The sequence below is a fragment of the Helicoverpa zea genome, chromosome 23, assembly GCF_022581195.2.
Source record: "Helicoverpa zea isolate HzStark_Cry1AcR chromosome 23, ilHelZeax1.1, whole genome shotgun sequence".
Taxonomy (NCBI): domain Eukaryota; kingdom Metazoa; phylum Arthropoda; class Insecta; order Lepidoptera; family Noctuidae; genus Helicoverpa; species Helicoverpa zea.
The window spans coordinates 7,030,232-7,051,572 of record NC_061474.1 but is presented as its reverse complement, the minus strand read 5'-3'; the positions used below and the strand labels follow the sequence as shown (position 1 = coordinate 7,051,572).

General features: G+C 38.2%; 1 protein-coding gene and 1 non-coding gene across 2 annotated transcripts in view; one reads left to right on the top strand and one right to left on the bottom strand.

Annotated features, from left to right (window-relative positions):
- Nucleotides 1–19,365, top strand: part of LOC124641857 (serine protease HTRA2, mitochondrial-like) — a 31,206-nt gene extending 11,841 nt beyond the window's left edge. The window contains exons 4-14 of the mRNA XM_047180104.1: nt 1,817–1,906; nt 2,229–2,405; nt 3,071–3,282; nt 5,660–5,876; nt 13,857–14,158; nt 14,435–14,566; nt 14,869–14,965; nt 15,331–15,498; nt 18,286–18,386; nt 18,655–18,719; nt 18,875–19,365. Coding sequence (XP_047036060.1) covers nt 1,817–1,906; nt 2,229–2,405; nt 3,071–3,282; nt 5,660–5,876; nt 13,857–14,158; nt 14,435–14,566; nt 14,869–14,965; nt 15,331–15,498; nt 18,286–18,386; nt 18,655–18,719; nt 18,875–19,040 — 1,727 coding nt within the window. The 3' untranslated portion in view covers nt 19,041–19,365. The remainder of the gene's footprint in view (nt 1–1,816; nt 1,907–2,228; nt 2,406–3,070; nt 3,283–5,659; nt 5,877–13,856; nt 14,159–14,434; nt 14,567–14,868; nt 14,966–15,330; nt 15,499–18,285; nt 18,387–18,654; nt 18,720–18,874) is intronic.
- Nucleotides 19,366–20,959: 1,594 nt separating this feature from the next.
- On the bottom strand, nt 20,960–21,032 carry Trnav-cac. The gene has a single exon. It is a non-coding gene; the product is annotated as a tRNA-Val (tRNA).
- Nucleotides 21,033–21,341: the final 309 nt, after the last annotated feature.

Genomic DNA, 21,341 nt, shown 5'->3' with positions numbered 1-21,341 from the left:
AGGCTGGTAGATAACCCTTGACCTTCGTGCTAACTGTGCGTCAACAATGCTGATTATACAGGGAGTTCAAACGCAAGTCCTGTGAAGTTTATGTCATCCTGTTAATAAAACTTCTGCTACACCCATTAATATACACCTATCCTTTCTTATCCTTATGAGGTAAAAATATGGAGAAAAAAATACAAATAAGAGGGTTTGTTTCCAGATTATAGAATTACAAATGTAACGTTTCTAAAGTCATATTCTTATGTTCTTTCTAAGTGTAACTTAGGTACATCAATGACTGATGGCAAAGGAAAACATATTTGAGGATGAGGAAACCTGGATTTAAAATATGAATTTAAAGAAGAAAAAAAATTGACTAGGTAGCCTCAAAACAGTGATTTATTTTCTATCGTGTCGACCGGTTTGTGAAGGCCATCCAAATTCCTAATATGTTAAAATTTCGGCTAGATTTTTGGTCTATGTAAATACCAAATTTTATACCTATATAAATTAATTATATCTATATAAATACCAAATACCGGAAAAAGCGAGATCCAACTGTAATTCTTTCATTCCGTTTCAATACATGTATTGATAAAAATAGTAAATTGTAATGGAATGTTAAATTGTAGTATGAAACCTGTTTATCAAGCACGCCCACTTTATTAGCCTTGATTGTTGACAATGCACACTGTTAATGGAAAATAACGAATTCGTTTGAAAATAAAGTGTTCAATTAAATATTGACTTGTACCTAGTTTAAATAGTTGAAAAGGACGTAGCGATTTCTTACCGAGAGTGAAATGAGAAAACTGAATTTTAAAGGTACTTTCTACTATTTCTACACTAGACTAATTTACTGGCTTTTTACCCATGGGAACTACTCCGTGCACCTAGAAAAAAAAAACTAATAAATGGGTTATCTAACCCTGAAATATATTTTGAAATAGGACCAGTAGTTTCTGAAATTACCGCTTTCAAACAAAAATAATTCAAAAATCTTCAGCTTTATAATGTAGTCCCTGATGGCTTTGGTAACTGCCGACAAGTCTTCAATTCTTCAATGGCAATCCATTCTCACGGGACTTAAGCAAGGCTATGTGTGACCACAGTCATAAACAATATGTACCAAAAAATAATTACGCATTCTTTCATTGTTGTTAATATACTGACCTACATAGCTATGTTGTATGAATATTAATGTTTTATATCGAGCTTAGTTATCAGCTTGGATTGTAAAAGCCGTTCTGATAAGAATGTATTATTAGGATTAAATATTTGCTGTTTATATTAAATTTAGAACAGCAAAACAAGATGTTTAACCGAATTAAGCCTCACTTTTATTATAAACTAGCTTCTGCCAGCGGTTTCACTCGCATCCCGTGGGAACCTCTGCACGAACCTGGATAAAAAGTAGCCTATAGCCTTCCTCGATAAATGGGCTATCTAACACCGAAAGAGTTGTTCAAATCGGACCAGTAGTTCCTGAGATTAGCGCGTTCAAACAAACAAACAAACAAACAAACTCTTCAGCAGCAAATTGCTCTGTCTGCCTGTGAAACGTTCATGCCAAAACTATCGAACCGATTTGCACAAAAGGCTACTCTCATAGTCTCGAGTCTGAGAAAAGACACGCTACTCTTTATCCGGGAGCGGTTAGTAGTTCCCTCGGAATTCGAGTGGAACCAGGGGAACAGATAATGGAGGTTAAATTACATTCATATCTTTTGGCTCATTTTAGCTAAGAATTGCAGCTCAAATGGGCTACACTCCATGAAAATCTGCTCATTGCCCATTATCATTAAAGATTTTATGGTAATCTTGCTTTCAGGAACTGGCTCCAACGCTCTGCTGAGAACTCCTAATGGAGAGCAGCATGGTTGCGGAGGCTGGGGATACTTATTGGGAGACGAAGGCGGTGGTATGTATCATTTTCGTAGCCATCGAAATCCAATCTGTGGTCCTTTTAGTTCTTTATATCTTTTCAAAAGCCCCAGTGACCTATTTGAACTGAGTACCTAACTTGAAACACTCCAATTTTAAGTTAAGTTTTTTGTATCTATGCCTTATGATTTTGCCGGTCTTCTGTTGTCTACGTAAAATAGCATATCGACTTCGAATCGATCGGTACATTCAAAGAAACGCACAATCTAAGTGAAAGCTTTGCCTTGTATACTTTATCATTTCTTTTTACCAAATGCCACCCAAGATTCACAAATTGACCTTCTCAATTTATTTTCTAGCATACTGGATAGCCCACAAAGCAGTGAAAACGGTATTCGACGATGTAGATGGCCTAAATCCTTCACCGTACCCAACTGACAGGGTTTGGGAAGTCATACGGGAACATTTCGATGCTGACACCAGGGCTGATCTACTGCCACATGCTTATAAACACTTCGACAAGTCCATGTTTGCTGGTAAGTTGTATTTTTTGTATGATATGAAAAAAGGTTGATGGGACGTGTCTACTTGTATGTTGTAACAAAATTATTAGCGAACAAATGTGCGCACTCAAAAATTGAAATTTCGCGAACAATTATGAAATGTTTGCAAGCAATTTGTTACTATTTAAGTGACTTCAAAAAACCGGCCAAGTGCGAGTCGGACTCGCTCACGAAGGGTACCAGAGCAAAAACTAGCAAAAAAAATCCAAAATACCTATTTATTTTATTCTAGTTTTCAGTATTTGTTGTTATAGCGGCAACAGAAATACATCATCTGTGAAAATTTTAGCTCTCTAGCTATCACGGTTAATGAGATACAGCCTGGTGACAGACGGACGGACGGACGGACGGACGAACGGACAGAGGAGCGAAAACAATAGGGTCCCGTTTTACCCTCTGGGTACGGAACCCTAAAATGGAGAGGGCTCTCAATTCGTCAGAATCTTTTGTGTTTTTTTCTTTTTAGACCAGAAGAAACATTTGTGTGCGACAAAGTGCTACACATCGATGGAATCTCGCCTTTACATTTAAAGTTCAAAACTAATAAAAACATATTATTTATTTATTTATTGTCTACGTCTACAGGATGGATTTCAAAACGGACAAAAACTAATCATTTCTCCTTTCATTGTCCACAGGAGTGACATCAAAACTGTCATCCCTAGCTTACAAAGGCGACGAGCTCTCCCGCCACTTGTTCTCGCAAGCCGGAGTTACTCTAGCTTCTCACGTGGCTGCGCTCGCCGTGCACTGTGAAACCCGACGTATTCGCGTCGTCTGCGTTGGATCAGTGTGGAAGAGCTGGGATATATTGAAGCCTGGGTTTTTGAAGCAGTTGAAGTTTAGAAAGGTTAGTGTATATACAAGCTGTTGATTTGCATCCGTGCCATATTCAAGGAGGTAATTATGCTAATGATTCTCGACCCAAATCAATAAAAAAATTGGTACGTAATTTTTTTTCTTTATTTTTTTTTCGGAATTCCGTAAATGTCATCTAGCCTTATTTAAACTTCGTGCGTGTGTTACTGGCGTTAAAACCGTGCTGCACCCTCACACAAACGCAAACACAAAGCATGCGCAACGATCACTCATAAATTTCATTCATAAAATTGGATTACTTCGGAAATACCACGACATTACAATGACAAAAAAAGCAGTGCATATTAGTTTTTTCCCATCTACTGTAATTCCAATGGATTATTTACGTATTGTATGTCCTCCTCCTGAGCTATGGCACAAATGCAAATCAACACCTTGTATATTTATAAATAATATCTCGTGTCACAATGTTAATTACTTTACTCCTCCGAAACGGATTTACAGATTTTTACAAAATTTTATATGCACATCCAGTCTGACAATCAGCTACTGGCTATTTGTCATACCCAACAACAACAGTTTTACACAACAAGTTACAAGTTTGTTTTACAGAACAATTCCCCGTAACAAGTGGGGTCAAACAGGGGTGTGTTATGGCGCCCACACTGTTTGCAATCTACTTCTCAGCAGTAATGAACGATGCCATGCAAAAATGTACGAACAAGATTACTCTTAACGTTCGCATGGACAAAAGCGTATTCAACCTCTCGCGCTTTAGGGCAAAACGCAAAGTAACGACTGTCTCCGTTACCGAAATTCAGTATGCCGACGACGTCTGCCTTATGGCTGACAGCATTGCTGATCTCCAGGACTGTCTCGACCACCTAGACGAGTCCTGCCGCAAATTTGGCTTAGTAATCAGTGCATCAAAGACCCAAATTCTAAAACAGCCCGCAAGAGGAAAATCTGCGGATAACGTGCCTGTTTACCTTAGCGGCAAAACTTTGGAGGAGGTAGGAACCTTTCGGTACCTAGGCAGTCTTATACGTAGCGACAATCGTCTGGAGTCTGAGATATCAGCACGAATTGCAAAGGCGGCTGCAGCATTTGGTGCACTCAAACACCGTGTTTGGAACTCACACGATCTTAAGTTACAGACTAAGATTGCCGTATACAAAGCTTTAATTCTACCACTGCTTCTTTACGCCTCGGAGACATGGTGTCTTTACAAAGGTGATATTAAACGCCTTGACACTTTCCACATGAAGTGTCTCCGAGCAATACTCCGTATACGTTGGCAAGATCGGGTTCCCAATATGGATGTTCTTCGACGGACGGGCTTGGCGGGCATGGAGTGCCTTCTGATGAAAGGTCAGCTGCGCTGGTGCGGTCACCTGGTACGCATGGAGTCCTCCAGGTTGCTGAAAACTATTTTCTATTCGGAAATCAGTTTGGGTAAACGACAAGCTGGAGGACAATATTTACGTTACAGGGATGTATTAAAGCGCCACTTAAAATCGACCGATTTATCCCCGAACTCATGGGAGGACCTAGCCACCCAAAGATCTGAGTGGCGTAAGGCAATTCATCAAGGACTAGAAAACTTCGAGTCCCATCGTCTTGAAGACCTTGATGGTAAACGCCTGGCCCGTAAAACTCGTCCTAAACCGACCTATAATTATACCTTTAATGCAAACGGAGAGCTCTACTGTGCATCATGTGACCGAGTTTTTAAAAACAAATTCGGGTTCGCAAGTCACTACCGGGCCCATGAGCGAAGACAGATTGCCGGGAATTGACAGGGTGTCGCCGTCGACGGACACGTCTGGGAGGACATCATCATCATCATCATCGTCATACCCCTAAGTGATAAGGGTTGCTCACTCTTAACTAGAAATAATTTATATAGTAAAGCAACGTTTGTCGGGTCAGATAGTCTATGTATAGAAAAAGGTTTATAAAATTGCCTCTTTAAATTATATTTTATAGCAGGTATAGGAAGGTTAGTATTTTATGTCAACTCAAGTTTGCTAAGGCGATTTCCTTATGCACCACGTCAGTACGTTGATTTGATACATCACATTTTTATTTCATATTTTTTCATTATTTAAGACGACGGCGCATTTGTTCTCAGGGAAGTTAGGAAATGTCGGCCCAGCGTTCTTAAAATAACTTGACATGTAAAAGCGATGTACCTAATCTCAAACTTCCAATGCGATTTCATTTCATTCGCCTTACACTGAAGTATACTTTTTTTTTTAATTTGCATATTCCCTGTTGTTGAAATATATTAGAACAATATTATTTAATTAACAATACATTATGTATTACGTTACCTGATTTCTCTTTCACATCATTCTTAACCACACAAAGCATTGAATAATCAATACCAACATTATTTTTTCCAGGTTAAAACAGAGCTCGAACTTGTAACACTTCGAGTATCAAGTGCGATGGGGGCAGCTTGGCTTGCCGCCAAACACGTGGGTTTCGAGTTACCCAGAGACGACACGGCATTCTGCAAAGTTTTCTACACTTACCACCCCGAAGAAATCGTTAACGGCAATGGCAATGTCGTTAATGGCAAAATAAACGGCAAACTTAATGGCAATGGTATTGCTAATGGCACCGGCAGCATTCTTGCCGAAGATTGGAGCTAATGATAGGCTTAGTTATAGTACAGCTTGCCAAAAGGAATAGGATTTATCTTTTTACTGTTCTGGTAACATTTTTTAGTGCTGGCAACTATTGACTTTCGAATGAATCGAATGTAGAAGTCTCGATTTTTTTTCTATTATGTTTGCCGAGCTGTTGAAGTGTATGTAGTTTTCCCAAAAATATTTGAAGTGCTCTAAAATTGTATTGACATATCTACTCTTTTATTAAAGGCACATATTTTTGTGAAAACTACGTTTTTAGTGTAGTTTAATGTTAAGTTACCTTAATTAATTTAATATACCAAATGGAATGTTGACCAAGTAAATAGTGATGGTAGTAGGAATTTGTGATAATTCTTCCAATGCTAGTCCCTAAATTCACATTTTTGTTCTGATGGAACTTTTTAAAATTAGTTCCAAAGGGAAAATACAATACAGGGAAGTATTCAATTGGTATATTTTTTCTACAGTTCGCTAAAAATAACTTAGCAAAGTTAGCAAGTTACTTCACAAATGAAGTAAGCCATTTGTACGACCAGATTCGCTGAGTTAAATGGCTAATTTAAAAAATGATAGTTTTGCCGCGAACTGTAACTTTGCCGCTCCGAAGTTAGCAAACTACTAGTGACTTCATAGTAGTCAAAATGTACGTAATCTGCTAGATACGTGTCTACATTAGACAAAAATATACTAAATGGTGCACCATTTAACTATAACGAAAAACGGGTTGGTCAAATCGGCGATTTGAGAACTGAAAATGGTTCGGCTATCGTTAAATAGTACAACTTACAATAAAATTAATATACAGTAAACCAATTCGATAGACTAAAATATTTGGCAAGATAATAATTATGCAAGCGTAGTAATGTAATATTTATAATCTAGAAATAGCGATTGCAGAACGATCTGACATTTGTCACGGCACATATCGATCTGATTGACTTTATAAAGGCGGGAAATATTGTTTATGACTCTTAAGTTTAATGACCTGTAAAATATGAAAAACAAAACAAGGAAAATAAAACTAGGCCGTGTTAAGGTACGTTTTGGAAGCGAGCCGACTGCAACTGCTGACCGGATCGCAGTGGCAGCAGCGTGTGAAGACACCCTCAGCGATCAACCAATTTCATGCAGTCGCTGCCAGTGCAGTTGGCAGCTCGCTTCCAATATTCACCTTAAATATTATAAATGGTAAAATATTACTAACATTATTTCAATGAAATATGAATACATAGCATTAGCAGTGTGAGGTATAGTCATGTTATGAAAGCAAAACGTAAATTAGTCATTCCAGTATAAAACGCATGGGTCATTTCACTAAGTCTTTGTTAGATATACGTAATATTGTATATAAAATAAGTCCATGTAAATAGATATAGTTCCTATTTTTTATTTAGAAGTAAGTTTCATTTGTTTATGATAGAATCAATTGATAAGGTAATGTAAAATATTGTAATAATCATTGAAAAATATATATAATTACTATAAATATACCTTTTACCCATATTCGATATTTTTATTTATAATCCCCTACACCAGTTCGATCTCTTTAGAAAAATAAATGTAATCATATTCTGTTTTAAATTCACCTACTTAGTAATATCACAAACAAGGAAACAAGTTCTAAAGCATTTTGATGTTATAGAAATTATATAATGAAAACGAGAACATTCAAATTAAGATTTTAGTATGTTGTTTGTAAAATGCGATAAAACCTACATTTTTATCCCGTTTTCTTGTTTTAGGATCTAATAAATTAAACAAAGTTGACAAACCAGTTCAATATTGATTCAGTTCCCGCCTTCGGTCAAGTTGAGAGTAAGCAAGGTCATTTAAAATGGAAAAGTAAACAAACTAAGTATTTATATAGGTAATATGTAGGTACACCGGTACACCTACTCTTCTACGGTTTTTGTCACATAACTTTGATAATCTGAAGTTAAGCATTCCACATTCGTGTGAAGTCACTCTTATCTCGCAGCCGACAAGCAAAGCTACATATACGAGACCTTGTAATTTTTTTATTTAAGTAGGTACCTCTTTGCATTTATCGCAATGTTTGAATGTATCCATTAAACCCTTATCAATGTCATTCTGTACCATACACAAAGGAAGCTGTTTTACAGATGCAGCAAGCGGGAAAGTTCATCTAAATCAGGATAGAACTTTCATAGTTATGTTGTTTTGGGAACTCCTTATTTTTAAGACGTGAAGATATTGACCGCATTAAATTTCATTCAATGCAATATATTTTATCTGTAACAAGTAACCGTTATTAAGTAGTTGTAACTAGTTATTAAATTCTTGACCGTTATTTGAAGCTTACTAGTTTGAGATAGGCACCTACGTGTTTTCCGCTTTTATCTCCGTCCTTTTCTACCCCATATCTTGCATCTCTCTCGCACACCGACCAGTTTCACTCCCCACCAGGCAGGAGGCGACGAGTGTTCTCGGCGGCCACAGTTCGTCATTGGCGTCTTGTTTTCCGCCCGAGAAGGTTGTCTAACCAACCGCTGTAGTATTTCGTTGAAAAATAAACTCAGTGCTCTCGCAGAACACAGGTGAGTTTATAATATTTTATACAATTTGTTAACGGTTTTACCGTTCGATATTCGATTTTGCGAAATCAAGTGTTAATATTTTGTACATCTACCCCTTTTTTGTCACGAGTTTCTTCCGTGTACTTTTTTTTCAGTAATTTGTTTTCAGAATGAGTGACTTATAAAGCAAATACAGATGCGGTAAATAATAAAGCTACCACAGCCCGTGCACGTGACTATGGAAAAGAAAGCAAGCCCGAAGTTCCTAAGGCACCTGTGGCCCTAGTTCAATCCTGCAAGGCGTTCAACGGTTTGACAAAAAAGAATGGTGTGAGGTGCGGTCCAACCAGCATCTCCTTAGTTCGGACTGATCACTACCGCACTTGAAGAGGGCTGATGGTGTCAAGAAAGCTTTTCGGCCGTGAAAGACTTGGTACGCTCCCCTCGGACTACCAGTAAGTCTGTTAGCCACCTCCCATGGGGGTCGGCTCATTATCACGGCGTGTGATGGTTTTCGGCCTTGAAAGACTTGGTACGCTCCCCTCGGACTGCCAGTAAGTCTGTTAGCCACCCCCCGTAGGGGTCGGCTCATTATCTCGGCGTGTGATGCTTTTCGGCCTTGAAAGACTTGGTACGCTCCCCTCGGACTGCCAGTAAGTCTGTTAGCCACCCCCCGTAGGGGTCGGCTCATTATCTCGGCGTGTGATGCTTTTCGGCCTTGAAAGACTTGGTACGCTCCCCTCGGACTGCCAGTAAGTCTGTTAGCCACCCCCCGTAGGGGTCGGCTCATTATCTCGGCGTGTGATGCTTTTCGGCCTTGAAAGACTTGGTACGCTCCGCCTAGGACTGCCAGTAAGTATGTTAGCCAGCCCCCACAGGGGTTGGCTCATTTTCACGGACCCGCGCAGGGTACCAATCTTGCATGTTGCGAGACGCAGCATCATTACAAAGTGGGGACCAGTAAGTATACTAGCCACCCCCCACAGGGGTCGTTTCATTATCACGGACCCGCGCAGGGTACCAATCTTGCATTTTGCGAGTCGCAGCATCATTACAAAGCAGGGACCAGTAAGTATACTAGCCACCCCCCGCAGGGGTCGGCTCATTATCACGGACCCTCGCAGGGTACCAATCATGCATGTTGCGGGTCGTACCATCATTGCAATCTACCCTCGCAGGGTGGCTTTTTGGATCGACTTTCGAAGAGTCGCCATTATAACCTTCCCTCGAAGGGAAATGGTAATCACACTCACGCTGAATGGCGTGTGACGCAAAACTCTAAAAGCTCCCTTGGGATATCACGAGTAAATTACAATAGGAACCATGTCCAACAGAGGAAACAGAAAGCGTCCAGGACCGCAGGCGGACTTTGATGCGTCCAACAAGGCACGTAAGTTATGACTTTCCAGGCGGGTTGCCTAACATTATATCAAGACCAATGGAAAGAAATGGGAGCTCCGCCTTTCTTGTCAAAAATAATAACTGGGCATCGCATACCATTGGCCAAGAGCCACCTTTGATAGATAATGCCAGATTTGACCAGAGAGTCCAAAGAGATGGATGTCGTCATATCCCAAATGATAAAACAAAAAGTTATATTGATAGCTGCAAATTCTGCCAGCTTTCTTTCCAATATGTTTCTTGTGCCCAAAAGGCGACGGAAAGAACCGTCCAATACTCAATCTCAAGGTTCTCAACAAGTTCATAATTACGGAACCCTTCAGTTTAATAAATGTTTTTCGGGTGCTAGAGTTTCTTCAGAAAGACGAATGGCTGTGCAAGTGGATCTCGCCCAGGCTTACTTCTACCTTCCGGTAGCCGGAGGTCACAGACATGTTCTTCGACTAGTATACAGAAGAAGACTGCTTCAGATTACGTGCCTACCATTTGGCTTAAGCACGGCACCCAAGACCTTCGCCACAGTGACCAATTTGGGTGGCTCAAACTTTGAAAACTCAAGGGTTACTTATAATTGTGTATCTCGATTTTCTGGTGGCTCACCAAGATATATTTGCCTACTTTGGGATCATTTGCACCACGTTTTGGATGGCAAGTGAATAAATCGCAAGCATTATCAACAAGATAATGATAAAACGCACTACGTGACAAACAGCACGACGAACTTAGAAGACCTGCATAGCTTGATAGGACTTTTAAACTTCGCAAGTTTTCGTTGTTCCATACGGCAGACTGCATTACCGGGCTCTCCTCACTTTCCTCAATGCAGTGTTGAACAGCAATCTATACCTACCCTATTCATGGAACCGTGAGCCAAACGGTGAACAAACCATAAAAAGGGTTCTTATAAGTCACGATTGAAGTAATGATCATATTTTATAAAAATAACTACGAAAGTAATATACTGACAACATTAGAAATGATATTTTAGAACGATGTCTGTGGAACTTATGCAATCTTTTCAAACTTATTTGAAATCAAATATGTATAATAAAGGCCGTAAATTATTTTCTTAATTTTAATGAAATATGTAGTAAATCGTTTACATGTAAAATGAACCTAGAAGTCTTGACTGTCATACATAGAACCCTACTTAATTGAAGACCACGATACTAAGAACATTTTACATAAAAATGTGACGTTTTTGTCATCGGTCGGGTTATACCCACCATTTTGAAAAAGTGTCATTCTTTGGTTACATTGTGGGCTCACGGCTCGGTGAATGGAGTATAGCAATGTTGAACCTACCAGCAGATGCCTTAGCAGATCTAAAGTGGTGGCTGGTCAGCTGCCACCAAACCTTGGATATTCATTCGCCACTTCCCTGTCACCTTATAACCACGGACGCCTCCGATGTAGGATGGGGGCACAACTGAACGGAACTCCCGTAATGGGTTCATGGAACGAGAGAGAAAAAGGCTTTCACTGCGATCGGAAAGAGATGCTTGCAGTATTAACTGGAAAATCACGGCAAGTTGCTAAAGAGATCAACAGCCATTTTTCAATGCAAAAATGGGACTGTGGTGTCATATCTAAGAAATCAAGGTGGCACCCGATCAAGGAGCCTACCGAACTTGACGTACAGAGTATTCAGTTATCTTGAGCTGTATCAAATCTATCACGTCGTGAATCATATACCAGCCCTATTCAACAGTCAGGCAGACCATCTCTCCCGACACAAACCTCCACCGGAGTGGCATCTTGTATCAGCAGTGGACCTACTTGCCTCGAAGCGAGCCCAGGGACACATAGTTGTGTACTACGTGCCCCTAGATCTGAAGGACCCGAAAGCGGGGTTCCACGATGCCTTTTTCTCAAGTTTTGACTTACCCGCTAGCATGGGTATTACCGCCACCTTACCTTATACCGTAGGTCCTCAGTCATCTCAATTCAGGAACGGGAGTTAATCTCATAGTAGTTCCTTCGGTGGCACCAGGTATTTTGGCGAGCAGATTTGAAGTCCCGATCATTAGCAGTACCCTACACACTGATGAACCTCGAGCAGAAACCGATAGACACAGCAACGGGGATACCCCCTGCCAAGGTCAGGGAAATGGGGGGGGGGGAGGGACAAGGAGTCTCTCCGACTGAAGTCTTCTTCAATCCACACGCAACACTTATCAATCAGCTTGGAGTCGATGGTTAAATTGGGGCGAAAAGTATGAAATTGGATCCTATGAATCCTTGAATCCCTATTTGGACCTATACTTACCCAATTTTTAGCAGACTTACACATAGTAAATAAACTAACATACAATACTATTTTATTACACAAGTCAGTTATAGCTACACTATGCAATGCAGAAACCACTGGAGAGCTAGGTTCACACGTTCTAGTCGGACACAATTTAAAATCAATAGCGCTGAGCAAACCTGTTCCCCGGGAAGCCGTCCATCTGGAATAATGACCAATTGGTAACCTACTTAAGTGCAGTAAACGTAGACGAGAATAATCCATTTGCAACTTCCAGGCACACTGCTGCTCTTTCTTTTGCTAGCTTGTTTCGGAAAGGCGAGTCCATGATCTTTCCTTGCTTGCAATAGACCCAGAACATTTCAAAAACAACAAAGATAATTTAATCTTATGGCCAGTCTTTGGCTCTAAGACCGACAGTTCTAGTCATAGGCAGTCGGGTTGTTGTTTGATGGATAATCAGGAAAATATAAATCTAAGTCCAGTGTATTGGGTCAGAAAGACTAAAGCCTTGTTAGAAGATAGACGGACATCGGCTAATTCCTTAAATTTATTTATATCCGTTAGAGGCCAACCAAAGGCAGGCACCCGAACGATGATGCGGGTGGATTAAGACATTGTTAAAAGAGGCAGGAATAACTACAACCCCAGGAAGCTTCCACTCGGCGGTAGCGTCAAAATCTGTGTTGACAATATACTTTTGGACGATATATTAGCAAAGGGTAATTGGCGATCAGGCAATACATTTGCCCATTTTTACAGAAGGGAAAGATACCCACTAAATAGAAGTAGCAAGTTATCTCGATTATTTAATTAATCCAGCTGATTAATGTCTATATTTTTGTTACTATTGTTATTAAGAAGTATCGCAATGTTTTTGTTAATTACTATTAGAAAATGAAATCAATTTTGCTTTTGTTCTTGCATCTCTCTTTTAATTTTTATTACTCATCCTTCGAGCCCATTTCCCAACTATGTTGGGGTCGGCTTCCAGTCTAACAGGATGTAGCTGAGTACCAGTACCAGTTAACTTTGATTACATTAGTATTCCAGGACGCAATACACATACTTACATGTGATTACTCGTGTACCTAAGTACCTATTTACATACACAATTTCATTGTGCTTTTGCTCACATTGGCGTCCACTTCCACCAGGCGATAACAAACACGTCTCAAACTAGTAAGCTTCAAATAACGGTCAAGAATTTAATAGCAGCGTTTTACCTGAAATAAAACGCATATTAAATACTTACCTTATTTGAAGCTTACATTTTAATTTCTGCCTGGTGTTTTCGACTCAATGACGAACTGTGGCCGCCGAGAACACTCGTCGCCTCCTGCCTGGTGGGGAGTGAAACTGGTCGGTGTGCGAGAGAGATGCAAGATATGGGGTAGAAAAGGACGGAGATAAAAGCGGAAAACACGTAGGTGCCTATCTCAAACTAGTAAGCTTCAAATAAGGTAAGTATTTAATATGCGTTTTATTTCAGGTAAAACGCTGCTATTTAACTCGTTTGTCGGCTACACCACTATTGAGTAGTTGTCAGTGTCAGTTTGACAAAACTTTTCATTCAACACCGTCGTTTTGACAATTCCATTATCAACAATGAATATTTCGAGATTTTCTCGTATATTTCAGATAAAACCCGTAATAATAAAAAACCTCAGATGTTCTAGCCGTGCATTAGAAGCTCCTAATAGCTATAACAATAGAAATGATACCAAGAACAGTTATTATAGTGGAATATTGGCAGTGGCGGCCGGGGTAATAGGTTATATTAGTTTGAAAGAAAAATTGTTAGCTGCTACTGTGATAAATAATGATTTAAAAGGTAGGAGAGAGCAGTTTAACTTTATAGCTGATGTGGTGGCTGTGTCGGCGCCGTCCGTGGTGTATATAGAGATAAAAGACGGTCGTCGTTTGGACTTGTTTTCTGGTCAGCCCGTGACACTGTCGAATGGCTCTGGCTTCATTGTGAAGGAAGATGGGCTGATATTGACTAACGCTCACGTTGTGGTAAACAAGCCTAACGCCATAGTGAATGTGCGGTTATATGTGAGTGATGATTTTTGTTATAATTTTGATAGTAAGGGTTTTTAGTTGCTGATGTAATATGACAAAATGTTAAGTGCCTTAAATTCACCTAAAATTTATTTACTTCATTCTATTTTGTCATGTATGGTTATCATAAGTTTTCTTCCACACAATTATCTCTAAAAGTTGTAATATTTGGCAATTTTCTAAAGTCTATGTTTTCATTCAACAATTCAGGCAGTGGGTTCGTCTTAGGGAATTCTTGGGTTTAAAATATTTTTTTATTGGTATTTTCAGGATGGATCCATTCACACTGGTTTTGTTGAAGATGTGGATCTCAAGTCAGATTTAGCCACCCTTCGCATCCCGGTGAAGGGGTTACCAGTTATGAAATTAGGTTCATCTTCTGATATACAGCCTGGCGAGTGGGTTTGTATTATGTTTTCTTTGCCTATATATCTGCAAATAATCATTTTTTGTCCTTCTATTGTAAAAGCATAGACCTGACAAAATATTGTGATACCCTGATAATGTCTGATTGATGACACTGTTGTAAGATTGGCATTCGTAAAAATTATTAACTGGTTCCTGCCTTTAATATCAATTGAACAGTCAAGTGATATTTAGTGAAGACTATGAGGTCAACAAATAGTGCCTACTGTCGTTAAATGTTCATAGTATGGAAAACAAATTTCTGCTGTAAATTAACATTGTGTTTGTTATAATTTCAGGTGGTGGCGATGGGTAGTCCTCTAGCACTCAGTAACACAGTCACTGCTGGAGTAGTAAGCTCCACCCAGAGAGCCAGTGAGGAACTTGGTTTAAGAGGTTGGTTACGACTTAACTTATATACCATTGGCTTTTGCATAAATGTAGTCCAATGTATCTAAGATAGTATCTGTTCCCATTCGATTGTTTTTGATAATCTTTCTGTTATTTGAGAATTTGTTTTTATTTATGGTGAATGACACTCCACCTTTATTACCACCTTGTGGAATGAGCATTTCATAAGAAATACCTAACTGTTTCCCATAGCTACACCCATGTTCTTAGCATCAAATATCAGATCAAGTGTTCTGTAACTATCAAAAATAAAATTCTATAACATTAAAATATTTCCTTTTGTAATACAAGAATTTTTTAGTTAAAGATATTTGTATTTCTTTCATTAATAATGTTACCCTAAATTCCAGGCAAAGACATGGTATACATACAGACAGACGCTCCAATCACATTTGGCAACAGTGGAGGGCCGCTAGTGAACTTAGACGGTGAAGCGATAGGCATCAACAGTATGAAGGTCACATCCGGTATATCGTTTGCTATACCAATTGATTACGTCAAGGAGTTTCTGGCTAAGAGTAAGTTTTTATTTTGTATTTCTAAAAAGCTGTGGTAAATGTTGTGTGTATGTGAAAGCTACTAAGACTCAATTGCATCGTTTAACTAAACAAATAATCAAACCATAACCAGTTTTATACTTTCCACCCATCAATGATTTGACGACTGAAATTGGTACGATTATTGTGCAAATGATGCAACATTAAACATTGGCAAATGTTTTAACATCATTTTATCATTGAATTGTCATCAGAACTAGCCCGGTCAAAATAGACATTTGAAATAACAAAAATTCCCACAAAGCTGATTTTTGGTGGAGAGCTAGATTTGATCATTATAAATAAAATACTAAAAATCCCCATCAATCCCATGTGTGCGTCAAAAGTTATTCGAGGTTAAATGTCAAAATTTTTGGTTTTTTTACTTTTTTCGAAAACGGTAAGTTTTATCAAAAAAGAACATCAGACCAAAGTTGTAGATCTTAAAATTTTCTACAAAAATGGCATCAACAGTTTTCTCCTAAATCTTACCATTCCTGAGATATCGCGATTCAAAGAGTCACACTACACATGATATGCACATATAAGCAATGTATATACGAGGGCTTTGAGTGTCAGACTGTTATTGACTAAAACCGTCGTGTTCCGTCGTAAGCCTTTTATGTACCAGGGCCGCGGTAACTCTTTCGAACAATCCCGCAGCCCCGACAGGCCTTGGCCCTGCTGGGCCCCGCTGGGGCTGCTGACATGTCTTTGAGGAGCGCGTGGAACAACTCGCCGCCGACAGGGGTTTTTTGTCTATTAACTAGACATGAGCGATGAGCCACCTGAACTCACCGCACAGAGACCCACGCCTACGGTGGCCGGGAGTCGTCTTGCGACACCCGGAGCCCTTGGTGTCTGCCAGGTCCAGCGCGGCGGCCGGGATGAGAGGTGCGAACTCTTTGTCGTTCCGCCTCCTCCTTCTCGGACGCGAGAGGTCGTCGCCGCCTAAAGCCACGGCGAGGACCCGAAGGTGCTCTTCCCACACAGGGCACACCTGGACTGTGTGGTCCATCGTGCCCTTGGGGCTGTCCACACAGTGGTGACACCCGGGCGCCTCCTCACGACCGATTCGATACAGATACCTTCCGAAACAAATGTATCCGGTGAGCCGCCATGACTCCTTCTGAGCCACTCCTCAAAGGGGGGACTTACGGCCACTATGGTGGCGTGCCCTAATTTACAACATCATGTGTAAAACAGAGATAAAGTAGGAGTTAGGAGTTTACAGTTTAACTTTCAGTTGCATTGTATAATTTTGTCAGCTTACTATTGTTAAGTAATAGACTGTTTGTAAAAATATTACTTTTTAAAAGAGTGTCTATGGAGTTTCTTGCCGGCTCTTCTCCATGAGACCAACTTTTTGTTTCATAGGACCCTGCAAAGGCCTTTTTGAAATAAAAGGATTTTGATTTTGATTTAGAATTTCAACGGGCACTCTAGCTTCAGTGACAGGCCACGTGAAGGTAGTTCATAACCCGCCATGATCCAAGATAATATCGAGGCTAAGCGGCAGTTAATTCTCGCAGACCAACATGTAACATACCGTGACATAGACCCGTGGGCATAACGATTATTTTACTTTCCCCAAAATTAAGCAAAGTCTTCGTGGTTAACGTTTCAGCACACCTGAAAAAGCTGTTGACTCACACAAATCGGCCATTTTGACTACCCCTACTTCAGAATGGAATAAATGTTTCAAGAACTGGTTTAAATGCATGCAAAAGTGCATTAAATATCGCGGAGAATTCTTTGATAAACAATAAATGTTATTAACCTATTAGATTGTCTACACTTATTTCAAACGACACAACTTAAAAGGCAGCCCTCGTATATACGTGGCTCATATGTGCATATCATGTGTAGTGTGACTCTTTGAAGCGCGATATCTCAGGAATGGTAAGATTTAGGAGAAAACTGTTAATGCCGTTTTTGTAGAAAATTTTATAATCTACAATTTTGGTCAGATGTATTTTTTTGATAAAACTTACCGTTTTCGAAAAAAACACAAAAAAACAAAAATTTTGACATTTGACCTCGAATAACTTTTGACGCACACATGGGATCGATGGGGACTTTTAGTATTTTATTTATAATGATCAAATCTAGCTCTCCACCAAAAATCAGCTCTGTGGGAATTTTTGTTATTTGACCACTACTTTTATGTCTATTTTGACCGGGCTAAACTAATAAATATTGATGCATACCTAAATATTGTGCAGGTCAACTTAAATGAATTAACATTAAATGGTGTTTTTTATGAGTTTGTGATGTCTATTTAATTTCTACTGAAGTTGTTTTATGTAATTTACTTAAGGTGTTTGTTAATAACAAATTAGTCAGCTTTGTAACTTATCGTAATAAGCATGTTAAATCAAAGGATTATCTTGATAAGTGGGTTTTTTAATATTTTTGATAAACCGGAAAATTATGAATAACTGCATATAAATTTGTAAATAATGTGTTTGTATGTTTGCTTGTGTTGCTTTTGTTTGTATAATTTTTCTAGTACTAGTTAATCCTTAGGTATCTGTCAGAGTTTTGTTTGTTATTTAGTTATTGTTAAGTCATTCTATTTCAAACAATCATATTGTATTCAATGTAATATTCAATTTTTTATATATTTTTTAAATTGCATAATGATTTTCTTCAATGTCAGTAAACATCATACTTTTACTATTCCTATAACTTTTTACACTGTAATTGTCCTCCACATTTTTTTTTACTTTATAATAATACAAATGGGTAATTTAGAACGTTCAACAGGGACGACGAAGTCTCCGCAAGTGTCGCGGCGGTACCTCGGCATCACGATGCTCTCACTCACGCCCAATATACTGATGGAGCTGAGAATGAGGAACCCTGAGGTATGTAAAGTGGTTATATTTCTAGTTTTAGTTAGTCAAAAAAGTACGTAGTTGTAAGAAGAAAAAAAAATATATGTAATGGGGGTTTTCTTGTTGTAATTATAAAAGTAATCTTCATTGTGTTGATTATTGAAAAAATCGAATTTTGACTTAGATTGTGAAAAAACAGTAAATAGTATGTATATATAAATGGATTTAGTAAATACGTACAAAGAGAGTATTAGTTACAGTTTATTTACATAGTTATCTACTTTTTTAAAATTTTCAGATGCCAACAGACATTGAACACGGAATTCTAGTGTGGAAAGTTATCATCGGATCACCAGCTTACAAGTGAGTTTAACATTTACTGAATAATATTGAGACATAATCACCAAGTGTCATAACGATCTCAAATAGCAAAGGAATAATATTCTTAATAGAAATTGGACTGCACTAAGTTCTTTAAATCTAAACCTTATTGCAACACAGTAAACTCTATTTTCCAGCGGTGGTCTCCAACCCGGCGACATAGTGACAAGTATAAACAACAAACCAGTGAGGACAGCTAGCGACATCTACATGTTACTAGAGAACACTAGCGGCAGTTTGCGCATAGAAGTCGTTAGAGGGCGCCAGCGAATCGCGCTCACAGTGACACCAGAACTACACTGATAGAAATTATGTTCTAGAAACTGTTAACAAGGATAGTCAAATGTTATAAATAAACACCTGTAACTATATGCCAGTGGTGAAAATATGTAATTCTAAGATATCGCTCACTCTGTAATTACTATATAAAAAACTATTCTCTATACAGTGTATACAGAATGTTTCTTTTTGGTGTAAACTACTTATGTACCTACACTAGTGATGCACGGCTGATTATCGACAAAAATATCGGATTTGAAAAGACGTAGAATATTTGATTTTGTTTATCAAGTGAATGTTTTTTGTGATAGATATGCCTGGTGAAATACAGTGTTCAATATCATAATCACATCGTGTTTTTTTTTTTTGTAAACACTATTAAAAATATAACCTTTTTCACGAAGCCTAATTGTCACTGAATAGGTGCTTTATCGTCAATACGTGATATATTTATTTTTCAAATAAATGATTCGTCAAATGTTAATTTAAACGAAGTAGTTTTTTTTTTATTTCTTTTTTAGAAGGTGCTTTTTATGTTTTTGTATAGATTTATGTAATATTTTACATTTTATACATAGTTGTTGATAAGAATGTTTTTATTATATAGAAAATATGATGAGAAATATTTTGTTTTATTTTATTAATACGCTCATAATTAAACTACATATATTGCGAATTTTAAAGAATACAATTGAGTCACATATTATTATACACTAAAATATTTCAGTGATCTAAAAATAAATGATTTCCAAACAACCGTTTTGGATTAAGAAAAAATATAAAAAAAGGCCAATGTAAGTACATGATAATCGCGAATTCACGTGAATCGGTTTTATAGCAAATGGCAATCCAACGGATGGGTAACTTTTATATTGAATTTTAATTGATTTAAAATTTTACTTGAAAATAAAAATGAGGGGATAAAGTCGTGTGTGTGTTTTATATCTTAAAAATATGTTTTTATTTTATATTTTTGTTTTGGTGAGAAAGCTAACCTGCATCTTTTTTAAGCGCCCTTAATTATTATTTTTTTTTTACTTTAATTAGCAAAAAAGACATAACGAAAATTTTATATTTTGTTGTAGACACCATTAATTAACGCAAGTGATAATTATGCACCCAGTTATCGATCTAGTAAGTTGTTTTTTTTTAATACATTTTGAATAACCAAAATGTTGTTTACTGTGTGGATAAAAGACGACCAAACTTGTAAGTCCGTAGGAATGATTGATATTTACTTCTTTTAATGATTGCAATTTAGTTGATGCTTAAGCCCCTAGTACACATTAGCCCAAGCGTGGCCAATACAAGCCATCACCAATGTGTACAAAGGGGTATTGGTGTACGTTGGCGGACATTTGTCAAGGTTGGTGTGCATTCGGCGAGTTGTCGGTTTTTTGGGCACACATCAAAGGAATCGTGGCCCAGCTTGGCCTGTGGTGTTTACACATTCGGCCAATGTTTAGTTCGTCACCGGCCGCTTTCTTTTGTATTGCGTGTAAAAATAAATATAGTAGTGTAGTATAATATAAATATAGGAGTGTAATATACATACAAATAAATAGCCGCAGCCTTAGTTACTTCGACGTCCATCGGAAGTGGTTTGCCAGGCAGCAATGAGCCATGCGCCAATGTGTAAACACCATTTGAACGTGGCCTACATTTGTGCACTTCAAAGCTTGGCCCAACACAGGCCAATGTGTACTGGGGGGCTTTAGTTATTTAATAACATAGATGAACCACATCACTATATAATTTAATTATTTTTATGTACCTAGGTGTCATGGATGGAGATAAGCCGATACTTCGGATGCCCCCTAATTCAGAATCAGGTTTGACCTACTAACATGGGATAATTTTTAATTTAATAAAAAAAAACTGTTTATAAGTACAGTGAAGAATCTAAACATTTATTAGATTCTAATAATGAGTAAAAAGCAACTTGTTTCCGCCCGGGATCGAACCGGGGGCCTTGTGCGTGTGAAGCACACGTGATAACCGCTACACTACGGAAACTTGAATGTTAAATTTGAAATAGTCGATTGTATGTAAATTGGTAACTTGTAACTGCTGTGACGTCAGCAAGATTGTACAATGCTCTCATAACAGTTTCAGAACCTAGATTTCAAGAGTTAACTACTTATCCGAGATTGTTAGCATTTAAAAGTTAGGTGTTAAGGATGCGATGAAGTGGTTTCAAGAATGGCCGTGGAATAATTTCAAATTTTAATGTAATGATTAGATTCTATGGATTACTATACCTTCCTACTTACATTATGATTATAATATGTATGAAATATAGTAATTTGGTCTTATACTTAAGTA